Source organism: Thamnophis sirtalis, unplaced genomic scaffold (genome assembly GCF_051295495.1).
Source record: "Thamnophis sirtalis isolate CommonGarterSnake01/CBP01778 unplaced genomic scaffold, rThaSir2_p1.2 scaffold_11, whole genome shotgun sequence".
NCBI classification, from domain to species: domain Eukaryota; kingdom Metazoa; phylum Chordata; class Lepidosauria; order Squamata; family Natricidae; genus Thamnophis; species Thamnophis sirtalis.
Window position 1 is genome coordinate 3680008 of NW_028261391.1, and position 26658 is coordinate 3706665.

The window sequence follows — 26658 nt, forward strand, 5'->3', positions numbered from 1 at the left end:
TCCAGCGGATACCTTTGATTTTATTTATTTGTACCAATAAAGGAGGATATTTGTCGCTCAGGGTGGACATGAGGGGTCCTGAACTTGCTTATTTCCTTGCAGACGTTTCATGGCCCAACTCGGTAACGTCATCAGTGCTGGGAGGAAGGAGGTTTGCACCAGAAGTAGTATTCAGCCGCTTCGGACCAATTCGGGTGAACCAGTAGCACTAACCATCACTTGGCCTGGTCCACCCGCCCCTTCCTTCCCCTGTCCTTTATTTCCTGCTTTCTAGCACATCTCAATCGTACGCCGTGGTGGGATTGTACAACCACTTCCGTTAAGATACAGCCTGTTGTGCCTTCAAATGGATTCTACTGTACTGCTGTAAAATGGCTTCTACTGTACAGCCCAGTGGAATTGCCATGGTAATGGCTTCACAGTACTCCATAAGGAGGCTTCCTTTGGTAAGGGGGGGAAATCCAACATTAGAAATTATGTTTGGTCCGGACATTTCCCCCCCCCCCCCTATAAATAAATACTCAGGCAATGCCACGTTATCGGCTAGCTAGTCATGAATAAAATGAAATCATTTGGTGGAGGAAGAAAGCAGGAGCCATCTGTCTTTTGGCTCAAAGGAATCTGTACCCAGACAGCAACCTGACCAGAGCCAAAAGTGTTGTGAAGACACAACAGCCAGTACTAAAAAAAAGGGCAGAACAGGTGTATAGTGCAGTGGTTAAGAGGCTAGGATTAAATTCCAACTCAGCCCTCAGGCTGAAGTAGACTCTTACTCCCTACTTTGCAAGGTTGTTGTTATAGAACCGAATTCTTTACTGGCCAAGTGTGATTGGACACACAAGGAATTTGTCTTTGGTGCAGAAGTTCTCAGTCTACGTAAAACATACATTCCTCAAAGAACTTAGCAACTTAGAACTGAGGAGGAATTTCCTGACAGTGAGAACAATGAATCAGTGGAACAGAAGTTGCCTCCAGAAGTTGTAAATGCCCCAACACTGGAAGTCTTTAAGAAGATGTTGGACAGCCATTTGTCTAAAATAGAATAGGGTTTCCTGCCTAGGCAGGGGGTTGGACTAGAAGACCTCCAAGGTCCCTTCCAACTCTGTTATTTTATTCTATTCCTATTCCTATTCTATTCCACTGTATTCTATATTTATTCTATTCTATTCCATTCCACATGCCAATATTTATTCTATTTCTATTCTATTCTATTCTATTCTATTCTATTCCACACGCCAATACCTATTCTATTCTGTTCTAGTTCTATTCCTGAATTCTATTCTATTCTCTTCTAATTTCTATTCTATTCTATTCCATTCTATTCTATTCTATTCCACATGCCAATATCTATTCTATTCTATTCTATTCTTCTATTTCTATTCCTGAATTCTATTCTATTCTATTCTATTCCATTCCATTCCATTCCACTCCACATGCCAATATCTATTCTATTATATTCTGTTCTGATTCTATTCCTGATTCTATTCTATTCTAATTTCTATTTTTATTCTATTCCATTCCATTCAATTCCATTCTATATTCCAATATTTTTTCTATCCTATCCCATCTCATCCCATCGTATCCTAAATTGGCCAAAAAGGTTGATATTTGGGGTCACCCGATAAAGTCACTGCCAAAATTGTGAGTCTGTTGCCAAAGGCTCAGTGGGACCCCTGAGAAGTTGCGGCCTCAGAACTTTGAAATCGGGCTCTGAGTACCTTTTGGATTGCCAACATGATGGCCAACTTCCAGCGATGGATATTGCATAAGAAGAAGAAGCAGAAGATTCTATTCTATTCTATTCTTTATTCTATTCCTTATTCTATTCTATTCTTTCTATTCTATTCCTTTATTCCTTACTCTATTCTATTTTTTATTTCTATTCTATTCCTTATTCTATATTCTATTCTGAATTCTGTTCTATTCTATTCCTATTCTATTCTTTTTTGTATTCCTTAGTCTATTCTGTTCTATTCTATATTCTATTCTATTCTATTCTATTCTATTCTATAAGCTGATGGAGAAATGAACAACAGTTAGGGAAACAAAAATCACAGGATCTCAAAGAAGTCCTTTTTTTCCACGGGAGCCAAAACCAGCTTTCTTTTATTGTCCCGGATTATTTACGGTAATATTCTCCAGGTTACCAGCAACACAACTGGAAAATCTGGACGATTCACCCGATGGAACTGCTTTGTCCTGTCGGATTATTCCTCAGGCTTGGTTCTGGATTCTCCCAAACTTGTTGACTTGGGAGGAAATTATTATTTTGGCGTTTCCAGTTGGCTATCTAGCGCAATCTCCCAGGGCAATCTGAAATATGCTGAGATTTATTTACGCCTACTTCCTGCGGCTGGCTCTCGTGGTTTCCCTATAATAACCAGCTGCCGATCCTTCCAACGAGCAAAACAAAATGTAAATAAATTGCAGTCTTCTTCCAGTTCACTGTCCGTCTTTCCTTGAGTTAACTCGATGTCCATTTCCTCACTTTTCCTATATACGGGTAGTCCTCCACATGCGACCGTTTGTTTCATGATCCTTTGCCGTTGACTACAGGGACTTTAGTGACCTCATGTCAAAGGGACGTAGTGGCTCAATGGCGAAGATGCTGAGCTTGTCGATCAGAAAAAGTCGGCAGTTTGGTGGTTCGAATCCCGAGCGCCGTGTAATGGAGTGAGCTCCCGTGACTTGTCCCAGCTTCTGCCAACCTAGCAGTTCGAAAGCACAGAAAAAAATGCAAGTAGAAAAATAGGGACTGAACTTTGGTGGGAAGGGAACAACATGCCATGCGCCTTCGGCGTTGAGTCATGCCGGCCACATGACCACAGTGACGTCTTCGGACAGTGCTGGCTCTTTGGCTTTGAAACAGAGATGAGCACCATTCCCCCTAGAGTTGGGAATGACTAGCACAGATGTGCGAGGGGAACCTTGACCGCTGCCTATAGTGACTTTATGACCAATACCAGTGTGGGAATCCAGACATCACTTTAGTAGGTTGTGTGAGCTGGAAATCATTACAGCTAGTTCTTGACTTACAACCACAATCGAGCCGAAAATACGACCACCCTCGAGCCGATAATTTCTGTTACTGATTGAGACCATTGTGAAGTGAGTTTTGCAGTCCAGTCTCTTCTGAAAAGCCTCTAGTGATGAAGCCCCCACAACTTGTGAAGGCAACTTCTGTTCCATGGGTTGGTTGTTCTCCCTCTTAGGAAGTTCCTCCTTAATTCCAGGTGGCTTCTCTCCTTGATTAGTGTCCATCCATTGTTTCTGGTGCTTTAGGAAATAAATTAGAATAAAATAGAATAGCAGAGTTGGAAGGGACCTTGTAGGTCATCTAGTCCAACCCCCTGCCCAAGCAGGAGACCCTCCACCATTTCTGACAGATGGCAGTCCAGTCTCTTCTTGAAAAGCCTCCAGGGATGAAGCTCCCACAACTTCCGAAGGCAACTTCTCTTCCATTGAATATAGAATAACAAAGTTGGAAGGTTCCTTGGAGGTCATCTAGTCCAACTCCTCCCACCCCAGGAAAAGACCCTACACCATTTCTGACAAGCGTGAAGTCCAGTCTCTTCTTGAAAGCCTCCAGGGATGAAGCTCCGACAACTTCTAAAGGCAACTTCCCTTCCATGAGTTCCATTGGACATCTCTGCGGAAAAACATCCGATGTTGAGAAAGAGGAGAAGAGGGTGATAAGGAGGAAGATGGAGGGACTCACAGTGAGATGGGGGGGCACCATGGACCAGACTGGGGACAGAATGTCCTGGAGAAATGTGATGGTTAAAAGTCAATACTGACCCAATGACATACAATCAATCAATCACTCACTCATTCACTCACTCAAAGACGGCTGCGGTTAAAGTTTCCTGCCTTGTGAGAATCCGTACAAAGTTTATGGCACAGTACAGGTGCAAAATGCAACCAGTTGTAGTATTTACATCTACCCCTGGTTTAGCCCAATGGTCAGATCAGGCCAAGTCTTGTAAGCCACCCACCCCCTCCCCAGGGGCCACAGCTGCAAATCTCTCTCTTTGCACCTGTCATTCCAGATCAACTGGCAATTGGAGCAGTTAGTTAGATGCCGATAATACTCGACTTAGAACAGGATAATGGAGCTGGAAGGGACCTGGGAGGTAATCCATCTGGGCCTGGTGATTTGAACTCATCTAGGATGGACTCTAGTAATGCTCTCTTACTATTTTCTTGCCAACATTAACTAGCGTTCCTAATCTGTTTTTTTTACGGAACTGTTTTTGATAGATTGGATTATTTATTTCCTTTTGTGTAAAGACGGATGCAAAACATGAGTTGAGCAGTTCTGCTTTCTTCCTGTTGCTTGACACCTTCTTGACAGTTTATCTCATTAATGGATCAATTGGTTCCTTGACTTTTTCTTGGGTTTTTTTAAACATGTTTTTCCTTGTTTTTTACATGATAAGAAGATAAGATAGGATATATCTTACAAAAGCTATTGTTGGGTGGCAGGATAGGGAATTCTATCTGATCCCTATGGATTTAGAATTAGAATGAAGAGTATAGAATAGAATAGAGAGTAGAGTAGAATAGGAATAGAATATTAAATTGGAATAGACTAGACTAGAAATAGAATAGAGTTAGAAATAAGAATAGGATAGTAATAAGAATAGAAAGAATAGAATAGAATAGAATAGAATAGAATAGAATTTATTTAGCTTATATGCCGTCCTACTCCCGGAAGACTCAGGGCGGCTAACAATAAGAAGAGAAGGAGGGTACAAAAATAAAAACAACAATTAAAAATTCAGCAACAGTCATAACATCGGATGGGGCTGGATAATTCAACAGCCCCAGACCTGCCGGAACAGCCAGGTCTTAGTTGCTTTGCGGAAGGCTGGAAGAGTAGTAAGGGTCCGGATCTCAACGGGGAGATCGTTCCATAGGGCATTCCATAGAATAGTAATAGTAATAAGAATAGAAAGAATAGGAATAGAATATTAAATTGGAATAGACTAGACTAGAAATAGAATAGAGTTAGAAATAAGAATAGGATAGTAATAAGAATAGAAAGAATAGAATAGTAATAGTAATACGAATAGAAAGAATAGGAATAGGAATAGAATAGGAATAGAATATTAAATTGGAATAGATTAGACTAGAAATAGAATAGAGTTAGAAATAAGAATAGGATAGTAATAAGAATAGAAAGAATAGAATAGTAATAGTAATACGAATAGAAAGAATAGGAATAGGAATAGAATAGGAATAGAATATTAAATTGGAATAGATTAGACTAGAAATAGAATAGAGTTAGAAATAAGAATAGGATAGTAATAAGAATAGAAAGAATAGAATAGTAATAGTAATACGAATAGAAAGAATAGGAATAGAATAGAACATGCATAGGCACAGAATAGAATAACAGAGTTGGAAGGGACTTGGGAGGTCTTCTAGTCCAACCCCCTGCCCAGGCAGGAGACCCTATACCATTTCAGACAAATGGATATCCAATATCTTCTTAAAAACATCCAGTGTTTGGGGCAGCCTCCACTTCCGGAGGGAAGACGTTGCACTGATCAATTGTTCTAGCTCACGACCAGAATTGAGCTCCAAGTCTCCATTGCCAAGCAGGGCAGTTGTTAAATGAGTCACGACCCATTTTATGACTGTTTTGCCATTGTTAATTAAATCAGCGCAGGGGTTAAATGAATAATGCAGTCGTTAAGCGAACCTGGCTCCCAGATTCTGCTTGTCAGAAGTTTCTTAGGAAGGTTGCAAACAACAGTCCCAGGAGCCTGGAATGCAGCAACCAACTTTGTTCCCCTGACCACAGGGAATGCTATTAACGGTCGTAAATGTGAGAACTGGTCATAAGTCACATTTTCAGTGCTGTTGTTAACTTTGAGTCTTTGACCGGTCATTAAACAAATGGTTGTAAGTCAAGGGCTAATAATCTGTATTTATTTGATATATTTGCAACCTGCCTTTTGATAAAAAAGGCATAGGACCAGAATAATTAAAATGCTCTGGCAAGATTTAAATCAAAAGCAGGCTAGATTATTCTTCTTTTTGTTTGACGATTCTGTTGTTTTTCCTTCTACCCCTCTTTATTTAAAGCATAGCAACTATAGTATAAGGCAATGTTTCTCAACCTTGTCAACTTGAAGATGTCTGGACTTCAACTCCCAGAATTCCCCAGCCATCTTCAAGTTGACAAGGTTGAGAAACACTGGTATAAGGCATGGATGGATGATTCCTGCTTTCCATTCTTGATTTGAACTGTCTTCTCCTATATCTCCCTCTCCATTCCTCTTTTTTTCCCCTTCTTCTCTTTTTGTAGGCAGGTGACACAATTAGAAGTTAGACATTTGTTGGAAGAAACGTCCTTCTGGGTTCAGTTCCAAGTGGGGGAAAAGACCCTGGAAACACGGAGGCTGCTTAAAAAGATGGTTTAATGGTGGACAGGACCACATGGCTTGAGCTCCTGAACAGAAAAGAGGGATTCCTTGCTTCCAGATGTTGAGTGAAGAAGAAAAGGGGGAAAGGGGGGGCTTGCTGAGAATTCCTGAGCTTTTTATACTTTCTGTTCAGCTCCACTTATCTGTTTCCTGTTCCTGTGTAAGAAATGTATTCTGATTGGTTGTCAGATTCCCAGGGGTGGGGGATCTTAGCTAACTATGTAGGTTGTGTGCCTTGTGAGTCCCAAGCTTGGTTGTGTTCCCAGGTGCCCTGTGGTGCGATGGGTAAAGGGCTAATACTAATACTATCATGCCTTAATCCTATCACCCTGGAGCTGAAGGTGGGGATCTTTGTTATGTAGAGTAGACTGACTCAGGCCTTTTAATGGCCCATTAACAAAGGTCGGGGCTATGAAGAGTGCGTCTGTTTCCTGCCTAAAAACACGTTTCTCCATTTCTGATCCAGGGAAAATATAATATTCTGCCTTTTCAATATTTCCCTGGATATTTCATTTTTTCTAGGAGAGGGCTGGGTGCTAACTTCCTACAATGGAAAAAAAAGCTTTTTAATATAGGGTGGTATGATTAAAAGCCAGAGTAAGAGAAGTAAAGGGAATATCAACGTATTACATTTCTATTTGATAAAATGGAAGTAATAATGAGAAATAGGTGGAAGAATTGAACAATGAGAGACTGTAACCAAAGCTAGATGTGTATTGTTATGGGAATATTTACAAGTTGATTGAAGGTATAATATTGTTTAATTGGGTTAGATTTGTTTGTATTGGAATATATGGCGCCCAGGGGCCACGCTGCTCAACATTGATTTGACATTTTTATAAAAACAAATTTAAAAATAAAAACTTAAAAGCAGACTATCCACAAGTCTTAAAAGTTAATAAGTTTAAATACCCTTGCATTGTATGTATGTATGTATGCATGTATGTATGTATATGCATATATGTATATATGTATGTGTATAGATGTGTATGTATATATGTATGTGTATATATGTATGTGTATGTGTATATATGTATGTGTATATATGTATGTGTGTATATAAGTATGTGTATACATGTATGTATATGCGTATATGTATGTATATAGATGTATGTGTATATATGTATGTGTATATATGTATGTATGTATATATGTATGTGTGTATATATGTATATGAATAGCCAAGGTGGCGCAGTGGTTAAAAGCAGCACTGCAGGCTACTGCTAGATCAGCAGGTCAGCGGTTCAAATCTCACCGGCTCAGGGTTGACTCAGCCTTCCATCCTTCCGAGGTGGGTAAAATGAGGACCCAGATTGTTGGGGGCAATATGCTGACTCTCTGTAAACCGCTTAGAGAGGCCTGAAAGGCCTATGAAGCGGTATATAAGTCTACTGCTATTGCTATTGCTATATGTATGTATATGCGTATATGTATGTATATAGATGTATGTGTATATATGTATGTGTATGTGTATATATGTATCTATGTGTATATATGTATGTGTATGTGCATATATGTATGTGTATATATGTATGTGTGTATATATGTATGTATATGCGTATATGTATGTATATAGATGTATGTGTATATATGTATGTGTATGTGTATATATGTATCTATGTGTATATATGTATGTGTATGTGTGTATATATGTATGTGTATATATGTATGTGTGTATATATGTATGTATATGCGTATATGTATATAGATGTATGTATGTGTATATATGTATGTGTGTATATGTATGTGTGTATATATGTATGTGTATGTGCATATATGTATGTGTATATATGTATGTATGTGTATATATGTATTTGTATATATGTATACATGTATGTATATGTGTATGCGTATGTATATACAAACACCTCCCAACACCCCCGCAATTTTTATTTATGTATGCACGAAACTTTTTTTTTATATAGGCACGAAGCTCTGGTTTTTAATTCCTCTGCGTACAAAAAGCTCTTTCGGGGCCCCCACAAACAAGGAGGCCACCGAAAAACTCTGGCGACAGCCGCGCGCATGCGCCTTCGGCGGCAATCCCGGCCCACCGACTCCTTGGCTCTCCGCTCGGAAGGCCTCGTCGCAATCCGTAGAAGGCCGTCTGCGTGACCCGGAAGGAGAGGCCAGCCGGAAGTGGGGAAGCTGAAGCCGATGCCGAGGCCAGTGCGGAATTTGGGCAGGTGAGTTAAGGGGGCTCCCCTTCCCCCATTGGGGGGGCTGCAACTTGGCGGGGGATTCTCCTTCCATTTCTCCCTTCTTTCTCTCCCCCCCGGGGAGGGCTGCCTGCCCTCGTTTCCCTTTCCCCATAGGGAAGCCCTGCCAGGCTGCCAGGCGATGCTATATGGGGGGTGGGGAAGACCCTCACATAGGCTTCCTTGCAAATCCCATATGAATTATTGCCCCTCCCCTCGTCCCCCTCCCTCCAAATTTCCCTCCTCTTCAACGCCCCCCTGCAATAATAATGTAGTAATAATGGGATGTGGAAAAGGGCACCTTCCCCAGTGAATTGCAATGAGCAAAATTGGGGAGGGGGGGAGTTGCACAGGGTCTCCAGGCAAGCCACAGTCCAGGGCAGCTCAGGGGGTGGCGTTCCCTGGGGCATGGGCCAGGTGGTAAGCTGACTGGGGTTGGGTGAGAGCTGACTGGGGTTGAGGGGAGGCCAGTTTCATGTTTAATGAATAAAGATGAATAATAATAATAATACCTAGGACGCTGGCAGCAAACCGTATCAACCATTAGCACCAGTCAATGGTATTTGTAATGCATTTTTGAATGTTCAGTTGGCTGAGCTTCATGTTTAATGAATAAAGTAAATATAATAATAATAACAATAATAATTAATGCTGCCAGATATCATGGTTGTAGAGGGCCGAAGTGTACAGTTTATTGATATCGCTGTTCCTGGAGATGCCAGAGTCTAAGAAAAAGAACTAGAAAAAATCATGAAGTATCGCGACCTGGCCATCGAAACTACACGGCTATGGATGAAGCATGTAAAAGTGGTACCCATTGTCATTGAGGCACTTGGCACCATGTCCAAGAATTTTACCAGATACATCAACAAATTGCAGCTTCCTGCAATAACACCAGCGTGTGAGAGTGAGCTTTCATTGGGAATACAAGCATTCTCACAATCCGATGGACCACTTCACGAATTCTAATTCCTAGGCTGCTTTGGCAATGAGACACGCACACACTGCAGACTGGGTGAAAAATGGTGGTTTCTGGCTAAACCAGAACACTTTTTATTAGGAAAGTTCAAAGAAAGCTAGTCAGCAGTTTAATACAAAGGATCTCACAGTATGTTACAAATCACTTCTTGATTACACATTCTGGCAGAAAGGGCAGGGAGGAGGGACAAAAGGTACTCTTTGATAGGGGGAAATGAGGAGGTATGGAATTGTACAGAGAGCTACATTAGGCATATGGGAATGACTGATTTGTTACACGAGGCGGCAAGAGGATGCAAGGCTAATTCTGTGTGTTTATATCTCAGATAATAGAGGCCTCTCATCTCTGTGTGTATCTGTGTATTGCTATTCACATAGACACCCGAAATGAATTCGGCTTCCTTATCTAAAAGCTTTCTCAGGACTGTTCTTTCCATATGGCTTTTTGGCAAATGTTCACTGGGATCTTTTTGATCCAGATAGAATTGATCCAGATATTCTATCCTATCCTATTGATCCCAGCTAATTTCACCCAGCCAATTATGGGGTAGTTTCCCACATCTCCTCCTTTTTTATTTTTTAAATGGAAGCAATTGCCATGGGTTGTTTCTTTCTCACAAATCCCCCTTCCATTGGGTATCCAGGGATTATTAATTCTGATGTGTTGACACTTATTAATAATGCGTGATGCTTCTGGATAGTCGCGTCCGCAATACTCTGCATAGTGGATCTCAATAATGGTATTATGCATGGCAACATAGTTAATCCCAAAAATATCATCCCAATAAAAAATAAACCTTGCTTCCAATTGTTAAAAATACCTCCAAGCCAACCGTCAGTGTCCAATATGCCTTTCCAAGTTTGTACAGGAACATGTGCAGTTTGTATCATAGTTCGAGTTATTTTTTCTATCACAATTCCAGAATCATCAATTTGTATACAACAATTACTAAGATTAAATTTACCACACACTCCGCCTTCAGCAGCAAGCAAATAGTCTAAGGCTAAGCGATTTTGCATAATATAAGTTCTTGACAATACACTTTCTTTTGCAAGCTTAGTTAATGCCAATGCAGTTTCATTTGTAATTATTTCTAATACAGCTTGTAATCTAATAATGCGATTTATCATGTATATGGGCGTTCTATATCCCCATGATCCGTCTTGTGCCCATGTCGCAGGATCATAATATGCAATAATTCTCTCGGGGCCACTCATCATCCTTCCAGTTACCTATTTTTATCCCTTTAGCAAGATCTATTGTACGTTTACGTCTTTCAAGAGTATCATATACAGGGACTCCCAGTTTTTGTTTTTTCTCTATAGGCATTAGGAAGAATGAAGGCTGAATCGCCCCTAAGATACATGACCCATACCAACCCGTGGGTAACATATTATAGGCAAAATTACCACATATCCAATATAACCCATCAGGTGAATTCCACACAATAGTATCATTTTCAGGGTCTGAAAGTCCTCGTAACTTAGTTACTTCCAGCAATGAGTTTTCAGGTTTGGTCATATTAGTTTGTGAAACCCAAGTGTTATTTTTCCACTCATTAGAACATTTTAAAAATCCCATAGGTTTATTTCTTTTAGTCTGATTATTTTTATTTCTGGTATAACATATGTGACCTATTATATGAGAGGTAACTTGCCAGGTTTCATTGAAGTTGTTATTAAAGGTGAAGTTCCCTTTCCATTGTGCTATTTCAGTATAGTTTGCTTCTTGTACATGCCATGGCCAGCGATCTCCCATAGTGGTTCCTCCACATACAAAACAATTTTTTAACATAAGTTCTGTAGCAACTTCTTGAGCCAAATTAATAAACATATTTTTTGCTTTTGGAGGTGTAGGTAGATCGTTAAGTTTAGCAATCTCCTGCTCATAACTCCAAAAAAACTTTACAGGTTGATTTGTCAATTTTGTTGCTTCAGTTTTTACAATGATGTATCCATAAGGATCCTTTCCTGCTTTATCTATACCAATACCATAATGATAGTATCGGGTGCCTAAAGTACCTGCTACCTGTGCAGAAAGGCAGAGTGGTGTGCAGTGATGGGATTGACAATCAGTAGTGACTGGAGTAATAGAAAGATCGAAATTGTTAGGTCCATAGCCACTTGTATACCAATATACACTCGGTTGGGTATAGCCTCCATGTGCTGAAAGTGTCAAGCGAGTGAATAAATATCTATGGTTTTGGATATATGATTGTTCCCACGACTGTCCTCCACAGGTTACCCCCGCGGATCCTGTTCCTTGCCCTATATCAATTGCTAAACATGTATCAAAACAAACAGTAATGGGTGCCATTCCCTTTGAAACATTATGGGCTATGTACCCTGATAATCTTTGTGCTGTAAGAAATTGATGTTTTAAACTAGATCCTCCTTTATAGCCATAAACATAGATGCTACTTGTTATAGGTCCTACCGCTTTTGGTTCATAACATTGTATCCCATTTGGTGTATAGCATTGATTGTATTGTGTATTATTATGTGTGCATGGTGGTATTAAGGTTCCATTGCATTCAGGTTTCATAGTATAATATATTAAGGTCATGGAAATAGTTTTGCCTTGTTTGGTTTTTTGTAAACAGGCTGTGCAAATGTCCTCTTTTATCTCTCTTGTTGTAAGGTGGTGAGAGCTGTCTCCTCCCATCTCTTGTTGATAACTCAATAGTGTTAAGAACCACTCACTAACTGGGGGAAATTTTATACTTGCTCTTGAGGTTACTTCTGTTTTTATTATTTTATTAGGTAACCCTTTTTGGTATTGTGTGCATTGATACCAACCTATAGAATTCTCTGTAATTTTAACTTTAATGTGTGATAAACAGCCGTTCTCTTTCGGGTGTGAAATACCTCTCACATTTTGGATTGCCTTTTTGAATTTTGCAGGCAAAAATTGCCATGTAATTAAACACGCTGCAGCTGGATTTTTCAAATAGCAAGTTAAGGTAACTTGTGTATTGGCTTCTCCGTATGTATTGTGAGGGTAGATGCATATCCCTTGAGAATTGCAGTTTTCCCCATTGGAGTATGGAATGATCGCTCTTTTTGAGTGGTTGTGTGTGAAAGGAATTTCTTGAATATCCTCCACTATTCCCTTCTTATTTTTGCGTTCATATTCACATGCCCCCCATACAATTAAAAGCACAATTCCCATCCCCAACATCATTAGCAAAAGGTGCAACAGAAAATGCTTACAAGACATTGGAGGAGCCCAAAAATCCCAAAATCCCATTTCCTGTCCAGGCGAAGGTCCTCTGAAAAATGGGCATCGGGGCTGACGTACTCTGGGAACATATGACCGGCCAATGACCTGTTCCGGATGGATTTTCATTTTTAGCACTAGATATCAAAAGAGGGGTCAAGAGATCTTTGGTGATAATCGTTAGAAAAGGGATTGTCAATAGTTTGTTGTACTGTGGGTGTAATATGGAGTTCACTGTGGGAAGGATTGGTATAGGAAAAATTTTCCTCAAGATACTGTTCAATTATCACAATGTCACACGGGATCCTGCAGTCAATGCACAGCTCACAGGAATAACAGTGGGAGCAGCAACAGGCTTCGCAGGGGCACGGGCAGAACCAGCACATTGGTCGCAATAGAAACTTTAGTCGTCTGTTGCTTGAAACAAAAGGGATAGGCTTGCTTCGGGATCCTTTTTATCATCTGTTTTTACCGGTCTTTCATGAAACGGTCGTATGCATCTTCCAGGAACCCACAGCACTCTGTCCGGGAGTTGTACAGCAGCGTATCCACGTCCCCAGGTAACGAGCTCCACTGGGCCCTTCCACTGAGGGTCTGGCAATTGTCTGTAATAAACAAGAGGGCGGGGAGAAACTACGCTATGCTGAAAATGTCTTCCCCCCGCTGTGGAAGCTATGGGTGAGCCTGTAAGATTTAAAAAATTCTGGGTGTATAAGGCTTTGCTTAAACGGTTTTGGATTTCAGGCAGCCCTATCTTAAAGGGGCCTTGCTGTTTGTCAAGCATCATTTTTAGTGTTAAATTTGCTCTTTCTACAATTCCTTGTCCTTGGGAATTGTATGGGATGCCAAATTTATGGACAATTTTCCATTGATCACAAAAGGTAGCGAATGCAGCGCTACTGTATGCGGGTCCATTATCTGTTTTAATCTCCAGGGGGCTTCCTAAGACTGAAAAAGAGCGCATACAATGGTTGATCACTTGTTTGGTTGTTTCCCCTCGCTGTGGGCTTGCAAAAATAAAACCTGAAAAGGTATCCACTGTGACATGAATATATTTCCAGGGTGTAAGAGAATGGTCCATTTGCCATATCTCACAACGTTTAATTCCTCGGGGGTTAACTCCCATAGGAATTGCGTTACCTTGCCTGCTACAGGTTGAGCACTGCTGGATAATCGCTACAGCCTCAGTTTTTGAAATTCCAAACATCTTCACTAAGGCTTTTGCATTTTGATGAAAATACTCATGGCTTTCCCATGGAGTTGCAAATCCAACAAAACTTTCCCTAGCGGCTTTGTCTGCATAATCATTTCCCTCTGTTAGCATTCCAGGAAGTGACTGGTGACTCCTAATATGAGCCACAAAATATTGAAATTTTCTATCCACAATTAATTGCTATAACTGTAAAAACATATCTAACAATTGCTTATCTAGGGCTGGTGAAAGATAGGCATCAAACAAATTATTAATCACTTGGTAAACATACAATGAATCCACAATTAAATTAAATGTTTGATCTTTTAATTTCTCAAATGCTAATATGGATGCAGCCAACTCAGAACGCTGTGCTGAACTCTGAGGGTGCGTGTGGTAAGTCACCCATTGTCCTGAAATTTGATACACACATGCACCCCTGTTCTTAGTTCCGTCAGCAAAAACTGTAACTGCATTTTTAATTGGCAGTTTACTTTGTAAGGAAGTCAATTGTAAATGTTGTAGATTCAGTAACAAAAACCTATAATCTGTGGGATAGTGGTATTTAATTGTCCCTAAATAGTCACTTAAGGCCAATTGAAGTGCGTCTGATATTTGAAAATATTTTTCCCACCAAGGTTCCCAGTACAGTTCGAGCTCTCTCTCTTAGCTTTATAATTATCTGGGATAACAATAGAGGTTTTGTTGAAACTGTTCTCCCCGGGCTATTTGCTAAGTGTATCCATTCAATCACTAACACTTTTTTCTGTTGTGTTTGCAACAAACACCCTGTGGGCAAGTTTTTGGTATTGAAAATAGCAGCTGAGATAGGAACGTGTGAAACCATCCTGTCCACCCATTTCTTTGCTAAGGGCTGCCTCAATCACCTGAATACACTCTTTTTCTTTGTCCCCTATGGTTAGTATAGCAGCAGGCTCCTTTCCTCCTGCCAGCAATGCAAATAAGGGTTGTAATTGACTCGTAGTTAATCCCATGTAGGGACGTGCCCAGTTAATTGAACCCAAATATTGTTGTAACTGCACCAAACTACATTTATCCATCTCAGGTAGTTTTGGAATTACTGGTGAGGCATGAGATGTCATGATTCTATGTCCCAAATATAAATATGGTGGCATAGTTTGAATTTTTTCTGAAGCAATTTTAAATCCTTTATCATTAAAATCTTGTATGATCTCTTTTATACAAAGCGTTGGGCTATTTAGCATTCCCTGGGGTAAAACTTTCCACTGATACCTTACTGTTGGCTCACTATAATTTAGTACAGGAATTGTAAATGCAATTAATACTCTGTCCTTTTTATGTAAAGGTATTGAGAAGAAGGCATCTTTTAAATCAATAACTGTTAAAGCATAATTTTGAGGAATGATATTAGGAGTATCATTTTTTAGCGTAAGCTTCATTAAGGGGTCCATTTCATTTATTCTTAATACAAAACATTCATTACCATCAATTCAAAAAGCTATACGTAAGCCAATGAGCTCTATTTTCTTACTGTCTCTCTCCCTCTAGGTCTGAAAGCAGTTACACACACACTTCTTTCTCTCCCCCCTTCTCCTGTTTCCTTTCAAGGAAAGGCTCAGGGGGAAAAAGGGGGGGGGAATGGCTGGGCTAACCTCTCACAAACTCTCCTTTGTTCTCACTTTGCCTTCTCTCAACAAGCTTGGAAATGATAACACGCAAACATACACACATACCATTAAACAATCTTTGCAACTTACTGTTTCTTTATTTGAAAGAAATCAAGGTACGTGCATACCAACTTTTACCATTTAACATACTAACACTGCAATCAAACTGCTTGTGTAAATAACTTCACATGCAAAATCCTTTGTCATGCATTCTTCAAACAGCAAGGAATTTCAGAGAGCAGTTTAAATCTTAACTACTCTTCTCACCCTCACGGCTTCAAGCCAAAACCCATTTACAAACTTCAAACATCAATTTAATTCAATTCTCCTCTTTCTCTTTACCTCTATTCACTTTATTTTTTCACTCTTTCTCTACCTTACTCCAAAGTTAGGGTTGCCCCAAACTGAGACAACAAATCTCTCCCCCACAAATTAACATGCAATTTTAAAATAACCGGTCGGATACGTGCCTTAATCACAGAACCTGGGATAGACACCTAAGAATCTTTTTAACAGACATTACATCAAAGTAATCAAGTCCAATTACCTAGGTCTTCCCATTCAGTCAGGCTTTACCTCATTACTTACTAAATTTCTTACTTTTCTTTTAAAAGACAACTATTACAGCTGCAACAATTTTCATCTGATGGTGGCCAGAAAGTCAACAAATTTGTTACAAAATTGAACACTTTAAAATCCCTGTCTTTTGGATTGAAAATATCTTATCTACAATTACCTTGAGGGTGCACAAAAACTTAGGCACACATTCATGCATGCACAAAAACATTTTTTTTTTCCATTCCAATTCAGATCTGACACGGGCTTTTGTAATTAGAGCTGCAAAGAGTGCAGGTTTCTGAGAAATGAAACATCTGTGAAAAAGTTTCAGGTGCTCAGGCAGAAGAATGTGCTTAAAGCAATCAGAAGAAAAATTAGATGAGTCAGTAAGAAAGGACTCCTTGAGACATGAAATCAGATGAGGAAAGACTAGGAGAGACATTGTAAGAGGGACATCGTGGGGGGTAATGGAAGAAAGGTAGCCGGAATCACCGGAAGAAATAGGAAGAGCCAGGCAGATTCACTTGCCAAGAGATTGAAATGAGAAGGAAAATAAAAGACAGCCTTTTGCGTGGGGCTAGCCGAATGCCCCAAAATTAATCTCCCGATTGTGAAACAGACAGAAGCGTAACGTTGAGAAGCTTCAAAGGCATACATACAAGGGAAAAGAAAGCCTTGGATTCAGAGTGAGAGTGTGAATTTAGCAAAGAGGTTTTCAAATATAGCAGGGGGGTGTCTGGTCCCCCCATCACGGCTTGTTCATGAGTTTTTAAACATTCCGTGATGATCTGCCAAGTGGAAAGTATTTTTGCTGCTGAGTACCATTCATTTGGCAATAAAACATAATTTTCAGACAAACTCTGCAATAAACCTTGCACATATGGAGACAAATCTTTTAAAACACTAGATGGCAAGGGAGTGAACACAGGATTTTGTCCTGTAAAATCAACAGGAAAAGCAGCCATTAATTTCAGGTCCTCCAGTTTCACGTCTTCCCCACTTCTCTTTTTTTGCATTCCTGCAGTGAGGGGACCGAGTGAGTACTCAGTACTTTTTAAAACTGGATAAATATTAGATTTTTCTTCCTGAGGAACTTGTTGTTTGATCTCTGTTTCCTTAATTTCCTCTGCAATTTCTGTTGTTACTTTTTCATCTTCTTGAGGAGTTTGCTTTAAAATCTCCTCTTTGCTTTCCCTTTTCTCTCCCCCTATAGCCTTTGTTGTTATTTCCTCATACTTGGGAGGGGCAGTGGGGTTTAAAGATGCTAATTCATCTGCCTGCTTTTTGGAAAGCGTGAATGTGTCTCCGTTATCCTTTAATATAATGTTGTGAGCTCCAACTATTTGTCTAATTTCCTTAAGGTGAGCGATCTGCTCTTTCTTAAGGCGAACCACCTGTTCTTTAGATAAATCTGTCCCCATACTTACGGATTGGCCTGGGTAAGAGATGGGGGTGTTGGGCACGCGATGAGTCCGTCCGACCTGTCCGGGCCTCCCTGCGTCGCACCTCTCGACTGATTCCTGGCGTTGTGAAATGGATCACGTCGGAGGTCACCACTTGCGAGAGTGAGCTTGCATTGGGAATACAAGCATTCTCACAATCCGATGGACCACTTCACGAATTCTAATTCCTAGGCTGCTTTGGCAATGAGACACGCACACACTGCAGACTGGGTGAAAAATGGTGGTTTCTGGCTAAACCAGAACACTTTTTATTAGGAAAGTTCAAAGAAAGCTAGTCAGCAGTTTAATACAAAGGATCTCACAGTATGTTACAAATCACTTCTTGATTACACATTCTGGCAGAAAGGGCAGGGAGGAGGGACAAAAGGTACTCTTTGATAGGGGGAAATGAGGAGGTATGGAATTGTACAGAGAGCTACATTAGGCATATGGGAATGACTGATTTGTTACACGAGGCGGCAAGAGGATGCAAGGCTAATTCTGTGTGTTTATATCTCAGATAATAGAGGCCTCTCATCTCTGTGTGTATCTGTGTATTGCTATTCACATAGACACCCGAAATGAATTCGGCTTCCTTATCTAAAAGCTTTCTCAGGACTGTTCTTTCCATATGGCTTTTTGGCAAATGTTCACTGGGATCTTTTTGATCCAGATAGAATTGATCCAGATATTCTATCCTATCCTATTGATCCCAGCTAATTTCACCCAGCCAATTATGGGGTAGTTTCCCACACCAGCGGAACTGCAAAAAACTATGTTATATGTTTATTATTATTACAAGTAACTCAAGGCAGGAAACATATCTTATACGCCATCCTCCTCCTCTTTTCTTTTCTTTTTTACCAACAATGATCCAGTGAGGTGGGTTGGGCTAAGAGACAGGGACAGGCCCAAAGTCACCCAGCCAGCTTTCATGGCTAAGGCGGGATTAGAACTCATAGTCTCCTGGTGATTGGCCCAAAGTCACCCAGCTGGCTTTAATGGGTAAAGCAAGACTAGAACTCTCCATCTCCTGGTGATTGGCCCAAAGTCATCCAGCTGGCTTTCATGTCTAAGGCAGGACTACAACTCACCATCTCCTGGTGATTGGCCCAAAGTCACCCAGTCAGCTTTCATGCCTAAGGTAGGACTAGAACTCCCCGTCTCCTGGTGATTGGCCCAAAGTCACCAATGTGGCTTTCATGTCTAAGGCGGGACTAGAACTCCCCGTCTCCTGGTAATTGGCCCAAAGTCACCAATGTGGCTTTCATGCCTAAGACAGAACTAGAACTCCTGCCTTAGACTGTCTCCTGGTGTTTCGCCCAAAGTCACCCAGACGGCTTTAATGGGTAAAGCGAGACTAGAACTCCCCGTCTCCTGCTCCTAATCTGAGGCCATCATCAATAGACCAAATTGGTTCTTGTTCCCCCCAAAAGTTGTGTGTACCACTTTAAGCCAGGACATGATGTAGCCCATGTTACGTTGCGTAGAAAAATGTGTGTATTGTCCCGTTCGAAGGACACAAAAGTAACATACAGGATAAAATGACCACAGCTGGGCACCTTCACCAAAACCTCCCTAATTCAAACTAATGCCTTTGTATTCACCTCCAATCGTAGTGACATTTTTACGATGTCCAGACAAAGTGGCAATCAAGCACAGCATCAATTCTCACCCAGGCAGGATAATTTTAATCGCTGGCAGAATATTGACATGGCCGGCCTCTGATGGGTGGCGCAGCTGCTAAGTTGTAAGGGGGCTTTTATTGTCCTTGTCTCATTCCCAGAATGTAGACTAAAGCTTCTCTTTCTGGGCTGGCCAAAGAAGCTTGAAATATGGGTTGGAATGGATGACCTCAATGGGAGTGGCCTGCTGTGCTGCGTTTGGCTTTATGGATAAGTGACCGCATTCTATTTGGATTCTGAAAACGATTGGCAGCAAATGAGGCACCGGGTTGGTGATGCTAAAACCGTCTTGTGCCTTGACTGGGTTAGTCTACAAGGGAAAGTCTCAGGTGGTTGTGTTGCAGACATCTTTGTGGCAAAGGGTCAAGACCTCCGGCCCTGGCCCCCTCTCTGCCTCCGACACAGAGCCCTCGTCCGAGCCTTCCCCAGACTCCAGGACTGGCCCATCTTCCTCCCCAACCTCCTCGCTGATTTGTGAGCCTACCTGATTTGTGAGCCGCCCCGAGTCCCTCCGGGAATAGGGCGGCATATAAATGCAATAAATTCAATTCAATTCACTGTCCGAGTCTGCCGCCAATTCCAAAACTTCAACCTTTCTCCGACAGTCTGAGCATACAATACCAAAGGTTGATGAAATATATAAGTGACAATTTGACTCGCGTAGACCAGAGATCAGTTTTTTGCTACAGTATGGATAATAAGGCTTTTGTTATCTGATGACATCAGCATAATATTTCTGAGACTGGCTTCAAGTCTATAATAACAAAGAGAAACTGAGATGACTCCTCTCTCATTACAGAGAGATGAAAGTAAAAATACTCGCCAGTCATTCAAATAAAAGCCGACGAAGTACGAAAGCTCACAGGTTGTCCTGCCCTCGGCAAACTCTTGTCAATTTGAACTTATTTTATTCCTATTAATATGAATACTTTTGTTTGTTAAGAATGGAAGCTGTTCTGACCGAGGCTTCCCGAGAGCATGAAGCAAACTCTTTGTCCCGACAAAAAAACCCCTTTATTAGTTGACTGAATTCTGCTCCTTCACATCCAGCAAAGTCTTTCAAGGGAGGATTTACAGTCACAGACCTCATCTGGCTTGGAGAGCTGCCAGGCCGAGCTCTGCAAAACTTGGCAAGGAGCCTCGGAGAGTCATGAACTAATTAAGTGAAATGATTGTCTCCTGCAAACTCCACTCCCCTGTTGCTCCTCTTTTACTTCCTCTGGGAGAGGCCATTCATTGTCCACCTGTGGCCTTACTCCCCTGTTCTTTAGCTGTTCCCTTCGTCTGGCAGCTCTGCGCATGCACACACTGGGAACAGGCTCCAGCTGTTCTTCTGCCCCACTGATGTCTGACTCCGAAGGCGGCTGATAACTGGCATACGGCCCTGGCCCCCTCTCTGCCTCCGACACAGAGCCCTCATCCGAGCCTTCCCCAGACTCCAAGACTGGCCCATCTTCCTCCCCAACCTCCTCACTCTCCGAATCTGCTGCCAACTCCGGAACGTCAACCTTTCTCCCACCTGGTGTCCTCCACACGTTTTAAAATTGTCCCAGTCTTAGATTATTCCTCTCCATTCATCCTGTATTTTTTATTCTATAGCAAATCTTATAGGGAAAAAAAATGGAAGTACGGGTAGTTCTTGAGTTACAACAGTTCGCTTAGTGACTGTTGGAAGTTACAATGGCACTGAAAAAAGTGACTCGTGGTCAGTTTTTCACACTTACGACCGTTGCAGCATCCCCTCAAAATCGCTTGTCAATTGATTCATGCGTACGATGGTTGCACTGTTCTGGGGTCATGTGATCCCCTTTTGCGACCTTCTGACCAGCAAAGTCAATGGGGAAGCCAGATTCACTTAACAACCGTGTGACTCGTTTTAAGAAATGCAGAGATTCGCTTAATAAACATGGCAAGAAATGTAATAAAAAGGGGCAAAACTCTCAACAAATTTCTCACTTAGCAACATATATTTTGGCCTGAATTGTGGTCATAAGTTGAGGACTACCTGTGCTTATGACAGTCACAGTGTTCACGTGATCCCTTTTGCGACCTTGTGACAAACAAAGTCAATGGCGGAAGCCAGATTCTCTTCACACCACGTTACTAACTGCAGTGATTCACTTAACAACTGAGGCAACAGAGTCGTAAAAGGGAGCAAAACTCACCTCACAACTGTCTTCCTCAGCAACGGAAATTTGCGACTCCATTGCGGTCGTAAGTTGAGGACTACCTATAATTGCTAATCTGAAGGCTAGAGTCCAATTTATATACAGGCAGTCCTCGACTTACAACAGATCATTTCGGGACTGTTGAAAGTTACAACGGTGCTGGGGAAAAAGGGACGTAATGGCTGGTTTTCACACTTACAACATCGCAGAGACCCTGTAGTCACGTGACCCAGATTCGGAGGCTTGGCAACGGGTTCATCTTTATGACGGGGTCAGCATCGCAACCATCCTGAGAAAAGTGCCACGGCCGTTTCCCCCCCCCACACACACACACTTCATGACCGTCACGGCATCCCCAGGGTCACGGGATCAAAATTCAGACCTGTGGCAAGTATGTGGCATCTATTTTATGACGGAGGCAAGGTCCCGGGGTCATTGATCAGGAGGTGGGCTGCTGCGGGTTCGGGCGATCATCTAATTAAGGATCTGCCCAGTTCGGCGAACCCGCAAATCCCACCCCTGGCTGGACACCCCCCCCATTCCCCCCCCACCCCAAGAGTCTCCACGCGGCCCGTTTGGGATGCCAGGTAAGTACAGGAAGCTCGGGAGGGGAAAAAACAGGCCTCCCGTAGGTTCCGGAAGGCTGGAAATGCGCCCCTTTCCAGCCTCCGGTACCCCGGGAGGCTGTTTTTACCCTCCCGGAGGCTCAACAAACACCTCCGGAGCCTGGGGTGGGGCGAAAACACCCCCAACGCCCTGGTGCAGGAACCCAACTAGGCCACGCCCACCATGGCCACACCCACCCAGCAACCAAGCAAGAAAAAAAACCCTTGCTAAAATTTTAGAAGCCCACCCCTGCATGGCAGAGGTGGGTTCCTACCAGTTTGCACCAGTTCGGTAGAACCGGTTCGTCAAATTTTTGAAACCCACCACTGACACAGACAGACAGACAGACAGACAGACTCACACAGAGAGAGAAAGAGAAAGAGGGAAAAAAAAGGAAGAAAGAAATAAATAAAAGAAAGAAAGAAAAAGTGACAGAGAGATGAAAGAAAAAAAAAGAAAAAGGGACAGAGAGACAAAAGGGAGGAAGAGAGAGAGAGAGAGAGAAAGAAAGAAAGAAAGAAAGAAAGAAAGAAAGAAAGAAAGAAAGAAAGAAAACACATGGCCGGCAAGCCACTCCCACAAAGGAGGCCACACCCACAGAGTAGGTTCGAAAAATTTTTGAAACCCACCACTGCTGCATGGGATCCCCTTTTACGACCGTCGTCGTCAACCTGGGTGACCGATGTCGCAGCCAGATCATGTGACATGTTTTATTGCACTGTGAGCTATTCAGAGTTCGTAGGTCAGCATATATCCTCCCCCTTACTAGAGAGAATCCCAGGGAGGGGAGGCCACTTTTAGGCAGGCTTCCTCCTCTGGCACTCAAACCCGCCTACCATGTGGCTGCCATGTCACGGGGACAGAATTACAGCTGTCATCTTGTACCAATCATTTGGAGGAATCTCTTAACGATTTCTGGATCGTTAATATTTACTCGCATCCTTTACGAACAGTTTGAGAACGTGTATTTTCTTAACAGGGATGTTACTATCCACTTTTAATGCCAATACTTTAAAAAAAAACATATATTGTAAAAAGCTATGTCTGTTGCTGGTCTTTGACTGTAATAAAGATATATTCTATTCTATGACCTTCACCATGTGGGGAAAAGCAGGTTCACTTAACCACCAGCTGGCTAAATGAACAGCCGCTGTGGTTTGCTTAACCATTGTGGCCGCCAAGGTTCGTAAAACGGGGCAAACGGTTCGTTTAGTAACATAGATTTTGGGGCTCCTTTGTGGTCCTAAGTCGAAGGGCTACCTCTACTGTCCTGGTGTACCTTTATATTTAGAATAGAATAGAATAGCAGAGTTGGAAGGGACCTTGGAGGTCTTCTAGTCCAACCCCCTGCTTAGGCAGGACACCCTACACCACTTCAGACAAATGGCTGTCCAACATCTTCTTAAAGACTTCCAGTGTTGGAGCATTCAAAACTTCTTGTGGCAAGCTGTTCCACTGGTTAATTGTTCTGACTGTCAGGAAATTTCTCCACAGTTCTAAGTTGCTTCTCTCCTTGATTAGTTTCCACCCATTGCTTCTTGTTCTGCCCTCAGGTGCTTTGGAGAATAGTTTGACTCCCTCTTCTTTGTGGCAAACCCTGAGATATTGGAGATATTTGTCCGCCTTTTCAGCCGGTAGCGTTTGGGGGAAATGGAGCCACACGGGTGCGTCAACAGCCCTGCGGGCCACGCCGGGAGAGAAGGGCCCAGCAAGCCGTACAAGAACGCTTACGCCCGGCTCGTGCAGAAGCACCACAGCGGCCGCTTCCGTTCCTACCTCAACCACATCGCGCAGAAGCTGCAGCTGGAAGAGGGCCTCTTGCAAGATCCGGACCCCGTAGTGGAGCCGCCGCCGCCACCGCCGAAAAGGGGTCCCGCCAGAGAAGCGCCGGCGAAGAACGGGATGAAGCCAGGCAGGGCTCCGCCGGCAGGCTCCTTGCAATCCATCCAGCCGGACCTCCGGAGCTTCGAGGGCCTGAGGAGCAGCAAAGAGGACAGCCCGCTCAACAGGCAGCCGCCCCACCCAGGCGATCCTGATGGCGGGAAGAGTGAGGAGGAAGAGGAGGAGGAGGAGAAAGAAGCAGCCGTGGAAGAAGAGGGCCCTTCTCATCGTCCCGGAGTCCCGCTGGGCTTCTTGAAAACGAGGCCTATCCCGGGCGGGCAGGAGGGCTTGTCCAGACTGGTGGTCTCGCAGCCGAAGGCCTTCACCTCTGGCGAGAGGAGCCAAGAGGAGCACTGGCGGAAGAAGGGGGGCGGTAGCCCTTCCACTCCCCTGGATGGAACCAGCGTCTGTCCAGCCGCAGGACCCCTGAGCGTGGAGCTGTCTCCTTCGGCGAACGCCGGCTTCTTATCGCCTCGGCAGATGTACGGTGAGTTGATGGTATCTATTCTGACCTAGGCTTCCCCAAAAAGCACGAGGCAGAGTCCTGGACCCTTTTATTAAACGCGAATGTGAATTCCTTTCCTTCACATTCAGCAAAGGCCTGGCAAACAGTCTTTCAAAGGCGTATTGATGACCACAGACCTTATCTAGCTTGGAAAGCGGCCATGGAAATATTGTCCAAATGAGGTGCTGTGCAAGGAAAGGCTGGGCACAGAGTCTCTGGGATTCACGGACAGATCTTCACACTCCCGAAACGAACGAACAAACGAATTGTTTCCTGCAAAAGCCCACTCCCCTTTTGCTCCTCTTTTTATGTCCCATGTCTACCCTGATTTCTGAGTTGTTCTTTTCTTCTGGCAGCCCCGTGCATGCGCACACTGGGGACAGGCTCCAGCTGTTCCTCTGCCTCACTGCAGTCTAGCTCCGCAGGCACCTGCTCACTTCCAGACGGCCTCGGCCCCGTCTCTGCCTCCGACGCAGAGCCCTCGTCCGAGCCTTCCCCAGCCCCTCCATGTTCCTCCCCATCCTCCTCACTGTCCGAATCTGCTGCCAGCTCTGACAGTTATCTCAGATGGCTGTCAAGATTAGTGTTCTGGGGCGAGGAGCCGTGGCTTTCAAGAGCCGAGTTGGAGGCCCAGCGCTGTCGGCGTGTGTGAGTGCACCTCGCGGTTGCTTGAGGGTTGCCGAGGGCCTTGGCGACTCTTGGTGGAGTGAGAGGCATCTAATAGAAGAGGCAATGTAAGAGAAGGACAAGGGCAGAGTGGGAAGGGGCTTGGGAGGTCTTCTAGTCCAACCGCCTTCTCAAGCCCCTAGAACAGTGATGGCGAAGCTTTCTGGCACCAAGTGCTGTAAAGGGGGCACTTCACGTGTGCGCTCATCTGGGGTGCAACCATGGAGAGGAGTTGCCCAGGGGGCTGAAAAATGCACGGGCTGAAAAATGTGCTCCCGGTTACTGCTGTGCATGGGAATGCACCAATCAGCTAGCCAGCGTGCATGCATGTTCGTCTTCCGGTTTCTGGCACTGGCGCATGCACAAAGGGCAGCTGATTGTTGCCTGTGCATGCGCTCTGGAAGCCTGGAAGTGGAGCAGCCGATGCTGCGTGTGCCAGGCGACACGGCTGTGCGTGCCACTTCAGGCACGCGTGCCATAGGTTCAGACTCATGGCCCTACAGCATTTCAGACAAATTGTTGCCCTCTTCTTAAAACCTTCCAGTCTCGGAGCATTCGCAATTTCTGGAGGCAGGTTGTTCCACTGATTCATTGTTCTAACGGTCGGGAAATTTCCCTTAGTTGCTTCTCTCCTGGATTAGTTTCCATCCGTGGCTTCTTGTCCTGCCTTCTGGTGCTTTGGAGAATAGGTGGACGCTCCCCTCTTCTTTGGGGCAGCCCCTGAGATATTGGAAGGCGGCTATCGTGTCAATCTTGTCCTTCTTGCAACTGTTCTTCATAGGTTTTAACCTCCGGTGTCGTCTTTGATGCTCTTCTCTGGACGCTCTCTAGAGTCTCAACGTCTTTTTTATATCGTGGCGATCAATTGGAAGCTTAGAGTTGAACTGTGGTTGAACTTTGGGGCTCCCTAAGCTTGGTGGTTTTCTTGGAGACGTTTCATTGCCCCACTAGGTAACCTCATCAGTGTTCCAAGAGAGAAGGAGGAAGAGGAGAAGGAGGAAGAGGAAGGACTAGGGGATCCTTGGTGTTCTCTGAGCTTGGTGGTTTTCTTGCAGACGTTTCATTGCCCAACTGGGTAACCTCATCAGTGTTCCAAGAGAGAGGAGGAGGAGGAGGAGGAGGAGGAGGAGGAGGAGGAGGAGGAGGAGGAGGAGGAGGAGGAGGAGGAGGAGGAGGAGGAGGAGGAGGAGGAGGAGGAGGAGGAAGGACTATGAGGTCCTTGGTGTTCTCTGAGCTTAGTTGTTTTCTTGCAGACGTTTCATTGCCCAACTGGGTAACCTCATCAGTGTTCCAAGAGAGAGGAGGAGGAGGAGGAGGAGGAGGAAGAGGAGGAGGAGGAGGAGGAGGAGGAGGAGGAGGAGGAGGAGGAGGAGGAGGAGGAGGAGGAGGAGGAAGGACTATGAGGTCCTTGGTGTTCTCTGAGCTTGGTGGTTTTCTTGCAGACGTTTCATTGCCCAACTGGGTAACCTCATCAGT

At 43.4% G+C, this 26658-nt stretch overlaps 1 protein-coding gene across 1 annotated transcript in view; it reads left to right on the forward strand.

The window, feature by feature from the left end:
* The first annotated feature begins 8532 nt into the window (after window positions 1-8532).
* The window catches only part of DIS3L2 (DIS3 like 3'-5' exoribonuclease 2), a 217979-nt gene continuing 199853 nt past the window's right edge, over window positions 8533-26658 (forward strand). Inside the window, exons 1-2 of the mRNA XM_087725075.1 lie at window positions 8533-8620; window positions 23684-24498. Of these exons, the coding sequence (XP_087581201.1) occupies window positions 23781-24498 (718 nt within the window). The 5' untranslated portion in view covers window positions 8533-8620; window positions 23684-23780. The remainder of the gene's footprint in view (window positions 8621-23683; window positions 24499-26658) is intronic.